Genomic DNA, 10,774 nt, shown 5'->3' with positions numbered 1-10,774 from the left:
CATACTAAGCTGCCCGTTTCCACAACTGAAGAATTTATTTTGGTTATCCATAAAGCACGGATCTCAAAATTTCAGCTTACACAGAAATAACTGAGACGTGTAACAGTAAGTTGAAATTTTTATGTAAACTGAAATGCACTTAGCTTTGCTAGGCAGATTTAAAAAAAACAAAAGACAACTTACTAATAAACGATAATTTGGCCAGCTTCTTAAAACACACCCAAGAACTTTTTGGTTCATTGTTTTTGAATCATTCTGTGAAATAAAATCAGTGGCCTATAGGCATGTACATCAACTGTTCTTTAAAAAATAAAATAAATAAATAAAATCGTATGTAACAAGGTTTTTTCCCCACTTTTCCCATTGATTTGAAGGCTTTTTCTCTCCCGACGTAAAACAAACAGCAGTCAATACCTGGTTGCAGAACAAATTTATTCATAAGTAGAGCTGTCACATCACTCTCAAACGTGGCATTTTTGAAAAAAAAATGTAACGCAAAACAGTATTTAATGTAACAATTGACCTTGTGCTAGTGCAGCATTAAGAAAAAAAAGAAAAAAGTGGAATTAATGGAGACATCTTGGATCGCACAGGGCATTCGGCTTGTCACTCACATACAGGCAAACTTCTCATTTCCAAGAGATGACTCTGGTCCGCCATCTGCTGGTGAACATGGGACATTACATACAAACAGGTCTAAAGATCCCGGCGTTTAATAACAATCTAGATTGACAGCAATCATATATGCAACACAGCCACTTATCTGCAAGCCTAAAACTCATGCCACGGGAGTTCTGGAGAGGATCTCCTTTTTAAAACCTAGTAGCAACAGTAACACTCTTAGAGTGAGAAAAAGCATTTTAGTGGCAAAGGTTCCCCTGAAATTTTTTTTCCCCCCTAGTGTTACAAATGCTGATCAAAAAAAAAAGAAAAAAAAAGAAAAGAAAAAAAAGTATATATACCGTCTCTGACTGCAAATGACATACATAGCTACCTCTGTAGTATCTGTAACTGCATGACAAAAAATATAGCAGTATACACTGAAAATACAGTTCATTACATATTTTTTTTATATCGTATGTACACAAAGAGCATTAAATTATAATACGAGTGAAATGTGAGGATTTGCGGCACAAGCAACTAAACTATTGCATAAGGGGAGAGTGATCGCTTGATAAATGTCATCTTTTTATATCCCCGCTGCGTTTTATAACTGAGCTGAGCACGCGCTTTATTAGCAAAGACTTTTAATATTAGTTATGCACAAACACATTTTACACACGTGCACTTGTGTTTCTCAAGACTCCCTTTACCATTGTATTGATAGTTGAGAAAGACTAGGAATGCCACCAAAATAAAACTGTGGTGTTTTGGAGGGAAAAAAAGAAAAGACAAAGAGCCTCACAATCCATGCATGCTACCGCATTTCCCCCCAAAAATACAAACAGCTACAGAAATCCCAGTAAATCCTTAAATCCCGTGATCCCTCGTGACTGCACAGAAAATGAGCCTGGTCACATGCAGGGGTCGTAGATGGTCTCAGAGTAACAGTCTTAATTTGCTTTGGAAGCTCTAGCAAAAAACAAACACCCAAAATACAAAAATGAACCCAACACCTTAATGGTTTCACATGTCCAAATAGACCTTAAGCAGAGCCAAAAGGAAGGTCAGCACCATTAGGTGATTTGCTTCGTGTGCACAAACACAATCAGGCAGATTTGCATTGGGTAAGAGGTGGTCTTCAAAATGATTAGCTTTTAAGAAGGCAGGAATGTGTCATACAGTGAGGAAAGTCCAGTGTTCTCCACTCTGCTGCCTGGGAATGACTGGTGAGCCGAAGTGGCTGGAAGTGCCTCACACAGTGAGAAGAGGAGCTTATACACAGCTAAACAGCAGTTCAACTGATTCAGGAAAAACAAAGATGTTTTTGTTTGTTTTGCATAGCAGGACACACACACACACACACACACACACACACACACACACACACCTACCTATTACTCCATGTTTTAAATTGTATTTAAATAACTCGCGCTTGTTGGAAAAGACTTCCTTACATTCGCCACTTCAGTCGCTAAATTTAATACAATTTTTCACTGTGAGAAAATGTAATCTCAACTTCAGAGAAGTACGCTTGTACCTACTCCCAATTTTACTGAATCCCATCCTCGCTGTGGTTGCCTCTCCTAAGAGCATGTATACCTGCAAGGCTGCCCTCTAGTGGAAACCCCCCTCCCCCAAAATGAAATACAAAGACTTGAGAGGCTGAAATGTGTGGCGCGTGCATCAGGAGTTTACATCCTCTGCTGCACATTATTACAAGTGAAAACGCATAAACTGCAAGAAATCCGGCACCTTACTAAGATTACCGAACACTTGAAATACACTGCCCTCAGTAAAGCAGTAACTTGTCTCCCTTCCAAAAAAACAATACTAAGACTTATGGTCTAAATAAGAGAATCAAGCATTAAGAGGAAGCATCCGTCAGCTCTGTAGTGACAAATAGCAAAAGCATTTAAGTAGTTTTATACATGGTAAAGGTGCTTTAGTGTATGCTGTTAATATCAAAGGCAAACTTGTGTGGAAATGAGCAAATGCATACAAATATTAGAAAAAAAAAAATAGGTTATGCTGGCCACTCAGAGACTTCGGCAAGGCTGGCTGGTTGTTGACGGAAGAGTGCTGGTGCTTCGTCCACACCCACACACACACTTTCAGAGCTACAAGTATGTGTCCTGCTCTGTGCTGCTGAGGCTTTGTGTAGATCGCTGAAGAGTAGATTCTTTGGCAGAGGGGAGGTCTGTAGGAGGTGTTTTCTGCTCTCCAGCTGAGTCCGTTTCAGTCTGCGCCGCGGCCTCTGGCGTCACACTGTTGCCTGGAGGCGGGGCAGGCGGTTCTGTGGATGACGATTGAGGGTCACTGAGAAGAGGGTAAGGATTGGGAATCTCCTCTGTGGGCTGGGATTTTTTCATGCTCTTCTTTTTCTTACTCTTCTTCTCCTCCTTGCCCTTCTGCAGCTGTGGGATAGTCTGAGGCACTTCAAGTACAATGGTGGGGTTCTGCTGCAGGTCCTGACGCCTGGGTGGCTCAGCCAGCATGATGATCCGAGCGCCGTGCATTCTTGGAGGCGGTTTGAAATTGAGCTCCCCGCGGTTCTTCTTCCAGCGCTTGAGCTGGGTGTGATGCTCTCGTTCCACGTCTCGCGCCGTCACCGGCACCTCGAGAATCTGCAAAAGGAAAAATCAAGTCACCCGGTCACTGCTGTGCTCACATGTTCCTTCCATGACTGGCAATTGTACTGAGACTGTGAACTTTGTCTGCAAATGCCAAATGACCGCCACACACAGTCAAGCCGGCGCTACATATAACAGGGGGTATTGTTTGGGAAGACAGACCCTCACACAAAGCTCGATACAAGGAACCAGACACCATGCAGCCAGCACTCTGGTCAATTTGTCTGTGTGTCACTTTAATTCACTCTCTCAGACTCACTGGTGTTCTCTTGACTACTTAGAGGGAACAATAAATGTTCCTACAACTCCTCCCTCACAATATGACACAATGCTGTTTACATCACTGCCGAATAATCAGACACGACTTCTCAATAACAAAGTCAAATCACATGTTTAGAAAACATTGATATCAGCAAAGTAAAATAAACTCTGTTTTTAAATTATATTTTCCTTGATTCTTGGGTAGCCTCACATGACTAGGCAACTCGTGTGATGAGAAGCATGATATCTGGGATGTAGTTCCTCCTTGAAAGAGCAAACTAAAGGACAACTAGAGACCATCTTTAGGCATCTATACGACTCGCTGCTAGTGCAATACCTTCAGTTTTTGGAGACAGTTACCACATTCAACTCTAGGCCTGGATTACACTTCTAGAAGCTGCAAATCAAAGATCAGAATCACTGGCAGGACACCGAGGACATTTCAGCCTGAAGGCAAAGCAATCTGGGAAAAACCCCTTACCTCTTGAACAAGGAAACCCTCCTGCATGTATCGAGGCTCTATCGCCCTGAGAAGCTCCATGGTCTCATACTGGCCTTGGCAGGCCTTGAGCTTCTCACGAGTTCCCAACATGCACTTGAGTAGCACCAAGCCCACTCGGAAAATTATCTTCACTCCTAAAAGGAGGAAGAAGGAGCCGATGAGTCAATTTCAGAGTAAAGACGCTCTATGAGGCACCGCTGCAGATACATACCATCGCAGAGGAACATGTCCCAGACGCGCAGCACCGATGCCCAGGGTAGGGTTCTGGAGAAGGCACACATAAACCATTCAGTCATGTAGAGGATGGGGTCGATCTTATGTTTCTCCAGATGCCGGAAGGCTAGAGGGGAGACGCGTCGCAGCAGGGCGAAGAGTATCTCTCCATCTAACTGTATAGCTTCCTGAAAGAGGGAGCGGTGGGGGACACTAAACAAAAAACGTATTGTACTCTGCATTGCTGGTGCTGAAATGAGATATGCACATACACGCTCATCTATTAAATTAAACCAGTCCTTATTTCTACACATTGTTTTCCCATTATGCACGACTACCCAGATTTTGCACTTATGAGGAAACATTTAATTAGCAAACCTTCTTTCATAACATGGAATTCATAACTGCAACAGAAACCAAGAGGAGGCAATTATTACGCAAGAAAGTTTACTCAAACAGCTTACTGAGAAAATAAGTCTGTAAACAGCCCACTGCCTTCATCAGAAAACCATAACCACAGTGCCACTGCGTCACACACACACTGTGGGAAACAAAATACACATTCTAGTTTTGCTGAGCAAAAGGCCTACAAGTAGGTGTGCACAGCTCTGGTAGCAGTGGAGTCAACTGAGGCTATATTCTCTTTGCATTTCCAACACTGAGCCATATCATCATGAACGCTTTCAAGTGTTTCAGTCTCACCAGGCCGGGACTGTAGTAACCAGGAAGATACTTCTCACAGATCTGGACCAGCCCCCAGAAAGCATCCTGTAGAATCACACACACATACACACAATGTAAGGGTAGTTCTTTGTTATACTTAGAGAGGCATTCCAGGGGTCACAGAGAAGCTGGAAAACATTAGAAATGTTCTCTTAAATACAAGATTTTCTAGCCATTCTACCCTTATGAAGCACTCGGGCCCCCTTAGGACACTGGCCAATTTGGTGTGTATAGTGTTATTGTGTCACACAGTGTGGTGTTGAACCAAAATCCTTTCCCAAGCAACTATCCACAATAAAAAGCCATCTTTGCAACACCCCGGACACTTATTTAGCTGGTAATTTACTTAATTGAAATGCTCACCAGGACAGAAAACTGCATGTATATATAACCACCACACACATCTGATAAATCCACTTCAAAGTCTGCTCTCTCTCTTATGTCTGAAGTTCATACTTTAGGTTGTGAGGAGAATTTTCCTTCAACATATTAATTGCTTAGTGCTTTTAATGACCACAAGACTTTCCTCAAACTGAGAGTGTGTCTAAAAATCACACACCATGTCTAACTAAGCTAAACTGAATAAGTGGAATTCATGATTCCATTAGCTGATACTCTGACATACATGCAGAGACTTAATCTGTGGAATGATAGGATTTTTCCAGCGATGCTATCTGCCTCGTTTTTTAGTTCAAAATTTCCAAACCCTTTTACAGTCATCTTGGCTGCTATCATAATCTCAAATTCGATGTATTATTTATACTATGGAGCAGCTCTGGAAATCATCTACAGATTACATCATTTGTACACTCAGTCCCTCTGCAGTTCAGCTCAAAAATACTTTCCCGAGGTCACAAACTAAAACTGAGCCTTACAAAATAAAAGAAACAGCACTATTTCTATTTTCAGTGTGGATTTTAGTTTTAAAGACCATAACAAGTCTTCAAGTGTTCAGATCATCCACACCAAGGGACACAATTTATATAGTGAGTGATGGTGTGTGTTTGTATTGAAGGCAGTTCGTACCTCAGCAGGCATGTGCATAAGCAGCACTGCAGCAATAGGAGCCTGGGCCTGGCAGTATCCCTCCTCTGGTCTGTAGAGAGTATAAGCCTTAAGAACACGGGACAGGTCCTTCTGCCTACACACACACACACACACACACACACACACACGCAACATTTTAGCATATTCAAATAAGATGCAGTAAACAACTCCCGTGTTGTACGTCACATTGTGGTAGACTGCTCACCCGTGTCCTCCCCGTGACACAAACATCTCGTGAAAAGGAAACTGTCGATGGAGGTCTTTCTCAATTACATCAAGCCATTTGGGGTCTCCCGGCTGGCTATCCAGCTCCTGACAAAAAGAGCATGGGGGACATGAGAGTGAGATCTCTTTGTGATACGGTATAAGTGATTATATTGTCTTTAAGTAGGAGGACTACAAACCCCTGATTCTTTTTTATAGGATTTAGTGATCTCAGCAATAAATTAAGTTATTCATTCACTATAAAGGTCAGTGAATTGTCTAACCACTGCATGAGCAGAGGCTAGTTTTAAACTTTATATTTGAAAAGATTCAAGATCTGCATCATTATTCATTTGATGCTAGCATGCATTTTGAACACTTAACCTGAATAGAAAACAAACCAAACAAAAAAGATCAATAATAAAAACTGCCATTGCTCCAGCTCTTTGGTAAAAATATCTGGGTTCTCACTCAAATGAGTAATGCTTGTGGATGACCACACTTTCAGTACCAATTTCAAATGAAATTTAAAAATGAAATGAGCTCAAAGTAGAGTTTAAGCAGAGATGTGAGGAGGAAGTGAAAGAGGAAGCTGTCGGACCTGAAACTTTCCTTGGTTCTGCTCTCTCTTCACCTTCCCACCAGACAGATAGAGCCATGCACGGCCTCTGAGGGCAGGAGGAATTCCTTTCTGGCAACGCAGCCTCACCTGAGTCACAGAACAAAAGGGTTTCCCAAATAAAGCAATATACCAAAGGACCATGGGAGAATGTAGCTTGAGAAAAGCTAAGAGAGGCAATCTGGTGCGCAGATACAGCAAATGGTTTTCATCAGAGCGCTTCCACTGGTATTTGTTCCCTTTTTTGAATAAGTGTAGTTTTGTACTTAGAAACTAACAACTTACACTTAGGATGCATTGACTTGTAGCACTGCATGCACTCTAAAAACTCTTACAACCCAGTGATTTGACTTCCTTCTTTTCAGCAATGAAAATGGCCAGTTACTACTTATCTAGATCACCAATTTATTTGGCAGATGCAAGATCAGAATTTGATCAAAGACGAGCCAAAATTTGGGGATATTCTAACATCTGAGTCTCTTATTAGAGCTTCACTTATACATGTAACATTAAAAACATGCCACGTGATTTATATCTTCAGGATGCAGAAAACAAAACATTATCTCCAAGGGGGCGACTACTTAAGGTGCATAGAAACATAAACAGAAGTCATACACAAACACTCTACCACCTGTGACTCAGGGAGTAGAGCGGGTCGTCTTCTTATCGGAAAGTCAGACTCCTCCAGTGTGCGTGCTGGAGGAGTATCTTGGGCAAGATACCGAACCCCAAAATGATCTAAAGACATCCAGCAGCGTGCGAGTGTGTGGAAGGGATAAGCATAGAAAAAAAGCTTGTTGCTGCAACTGTAGGAAGAACATTATGACCTTCAAAAGGGCCAAAATATACTAAAATGAATGCTGCAAAACATGACATTGATAAAATTTGATCTCAACTCGTGCCATCTCTCCAAGTTGAGGCTTTGCAATCTTTCAGCAGGAATCACAAACAGGTGTTGTCGCAACAGATTAGCTGACCCGACCTTCACATTTGAGTCCTCTTGAGACTTTTGACTTGACTTGCATTGCATTACCCTTTCTGAGCACATTTGTTTGCTCTAAAGCAAAGCTGGCACACTTCCTCAAGAACATTACAGTTCCTACTGTACAATTATTATCAATCATGGGGGCACAATAAAGGATTAGAAACCCTGACCTTTATTAGTACATGTACAGCGAGAAAAGGAACACTTCTCGCCGCTAAATTAGCCGTTTCTGTCATGTACAGAGCCACTTTTTGTATTCCTTTTGAAAGAGAATCATTTTATATGAAGCCAGTACAATCCCACCCTGAATCTGAAACCGGTAATTTGTCATACAGTATATGCAGTGATACAGTGACGGGGTTGTGTCCTGGCTTGCTGCTGATTCATGGGTGTGAGGTTAAGTTGCAGCTTTACGTCGATTCGCTGAGAGCATTTCACACAGAACCAGCTAGACAAGCGAAGCTGCAAAACAAAGTGTATACAAAGTCTGGTCCTTGTGCAATCATTTGAGCGTTACCGTTTGCTTTGTTTGATCATGTGTAAGAGTACCTGTGATTGGGGGGACAAAAACAAAAACTTCCTAGAAACGACACAATACAATTCAGCAAACCACCTTCAGAAACTCTTTAAAAGAAACTGATCTGGTGAGCTTCACATGGCTAACACCATGGAAGGCATACAACCAAGCCACATGTTTTATGTAACTGATTTAACACCTGGTGCTGACCTTATTGAATCGCTTGATCATCCACTTGTCCCAGTGGTTCAGCATGTCCAGCCACTTCACCTCTCTTTGCCTGAGCACCGCTGGAGGTATATCCTGAGCTCTGGTTACACAACAGGAGGGAGAAAAAAAATTACAAAGCTCAAATCATTTTTTGCGCTTTTTTGCTTGAAATGACAGCAAACGACACATCTTCTCTTCTTTTAGCACAGAAATAATTAGACAGGTGACAAAAGTTTGCTTGTTTTTGCAATAAGGCAAGTCTGAAATAAGCCTCCAAATTGGCCCAAGCTTTAAAAAGAAAACAATCTCACAAAGACAGTTTATCGTTCTGCATCTACCATCAGATCTGTGTGTGTGGCCATCACTCATTTGCAGTCAGCGAACTATAAAAGATACAAACTCAAGACCTATTTAATGTCAAAGCTCTCTGATCTGAAGGAGCTGCAGTCAGGATAATTTAACAGTAAAATATTTACAGGCAAGGAGGGAAGGGGGAGTCAAGGACTTTACATTATATTTTCAAACAGAAAAAGAAAACGTAAGCAAGTATAACCTACATTAGGAATTGTGGTCTGATGCTTTACTATGGTATGTAATTATCTCATCGGCACAAGCCTGTAATTGTAGGGCTGAAACGTCTTCAAAGAGCTCTTCTTATTTAAGACAGGCCTCTTCTGGTAACAAAGTGCAGCCTATGTGTTGTAGATCAGTGCAAGACTATACTGCAGCTTCAGCTCCCAGAGCCTTTAAACAATAAAGAGATACGTTTGTTGCCAAACAGTACAAGCTAAACACTGACTATCTACAGAGCTGAGCCAAAAGAGGCCCTCAGCTAAAGAGGCACCAAGAGCTGCGGTTCCAAGCCTGCCAAAACTCCACAAGACAGGAAACTCCCAGCCAGCCGGTGCTTGCCATAACTTTCACCCACTCCTTCCACTGTTTCACTGCTGTCATGCAGGCTTTAGACCCAGCACAAAAAGAAAAACGAAATAGATTTCTTACAAAAGAAAGAAAAGAAACTGATCTAATCTGTATTGCCAAAAGGCCAGAGATAAATTAAATCCAAGCATGACACAGACAGCCAGAAGTGCTCGGTCAGCACCCCCCCCCCACCACCGCAAAAAACTGTGTGACAGGCTAAACGAAAAACAATTTAACATTACATGGTAGAAATAAGAAGATTAATACGACTCGTTCAATCCTCATCTACGCGTTTACTGCTTGTGGTGACTGTGGCAAACAGAGGGTAATAAAAAAAAAAAAAAGAAAGAAAGGAAAAAATAGAAACAACACGGTGCCACGCAGCTGGTTGGGAGCTCTGTTTGTCTGAGGCACATAACAACACCTGCACAACTTGTCATCACAACTAATGGACAACAGTAGGCTGCAAATTTACTACCTATTATTATTATCATTATCATTAAGCATGGCAAACCAACACAGATGGCCTCAGAGTTAAAGTAAACTTACGTGTCCTCTGAGTACTTCTGCGCCCCACCAATAAATCCATATTTATCCGCCTGCCTTTCGCTGGCGAAGCCGTTGATCTCAGAGTCGGATCCCAAGGAGCTTTCGTCGTCAATGTGACTGCTGCTAAGAGTCCTGATGCTCCCCGTGTCCACAGATCGACGGCCGTTTTCCATTTTGTCCATGGTAGCATAAGAAGAAGAAAAAAAACTAGCCTTCTAGCCGGGGCAGCTAACGTCAGCGAGGTTGTGGACAACCCAGAGTCAAATCTGCTCCTGTGCATATGCAGTCGAGTCAAACTGCACCGACGCCATGATTTCTGGGCGCGAGTTAAACTTTCCAACCGCTGTTTTGTCCGTAAATCTTTTCTAAGGGTGTGCTCCAACCGCTGGGTCACATTAAACTGGTTATGCTTGAGTTAACTTGAATGGGTTTTCCCCCAGTTTTAACATTAGCCAGCTAACTCTGCGTTGCTAACGTACTAAAAGTTAGCCTTAACTGCTTGTGACAACAATCCCAAACTATTTCTACATTGACCCCACCTTCAACGAACCGCCGCTACATTATTGTCTAGTTTTACATAGTTAGCCGATTACTTACTAAACCACCTGGTTAACGAACTAGTACATTTTGTCCTCGGCTAGCTGTGGCTTGGTTTTGCCGTCCTGTCATCCCACCCGAGAACACTATACGGATTTCTACATCTCCTAGTATCCCAAGCCTACCGCCCTCGCCTGGGCTTTAACATCCTAATGTTACGTCTGCCCCTAGCGGCTGCAGAAGAAAGAGGAAG

The 10,774-nt window shown here is 42.2% G+C and overlaps 1 protein-coding gene across 1 annotated transcript; it reads right to left on the bottom strand.

Annotated features, from left to right (window-relative positions):
- Positions 1-424: 424 nt before the first annotated feature.
- On the bottom strand, positions 425-10,704 carry LOC146620963 (TBC1 domain family member 10A-like). The gene is made up of 9 exons (XM_085367156.1): positions 9,985-10,704; positions 8,515-8,614; positions 6,785-6,892; positions 6,185-6,291; positions 5,959-6,073; positions 4,912-4,977; positions 4,208-4,397; positions 3,976-4,130; positions 425-3,227 (listed from the first exon to the last, which is right to left on the bottom strand). Exons 1-9 carry the CDS (start codon positions 10,164-10,166, stop codon positions 2,721-2,723), a joined length of 1,530 nt encoding a protein of 509 aa, XP_085223282.1. The 5' UTR covers positions 10,167-10,704; the 3' UTR covers positions 425-2,720.
- Positions 10,705-10,774: the final 70 nt, after the last annotated feature.

This window comes from Diplotaxodon limnothrissa, linkage group LG12 (genome assembly GCF_057381915.1).
Source record: "Diplotaxodon limnothrissa isolate DT_005_m linkage group LG12, D_limnothrissa_male_GT1.1, whole genome shotgun sequence".
Lineage (NCBI taxonomy): Eukaryota > Metazoa > Chordata > Actinopteri > Cichliformes > Cichlidae > Diplotaxodon > Diplotaxodon limnothrissa.
The sequence above is the reverse complement of the archived record's forward strand: the minus strand, read 5'-3'. Positions and strand labels throughout refer to the sequence as shown.

Bases quoted from the DNA above. Each gene is read 5' to 3' on its own strand.
- LOC146620963 (XM_085367156.1), bottom strand. From the start codon at position 10,166: ATGGACAAAATGGAAAACGGCCGTCGATCTGTGGACACGGGGAGCATC. The intron at 6,893-8,514 runs GTCAGCACCAGG...TCTGTGACTCAG, and splicing joins TGATCAAGCGATTCAATAAG to GTGAGGCTGCGTTGCCAGAA. The intron at 4,131-4,207 runs GTATGTATCTGC...TCCTCCTTTTAG, and splicing joins GGACATGTTCCTCTGCGATG to GAGTGAAGATAATTTTCCGA.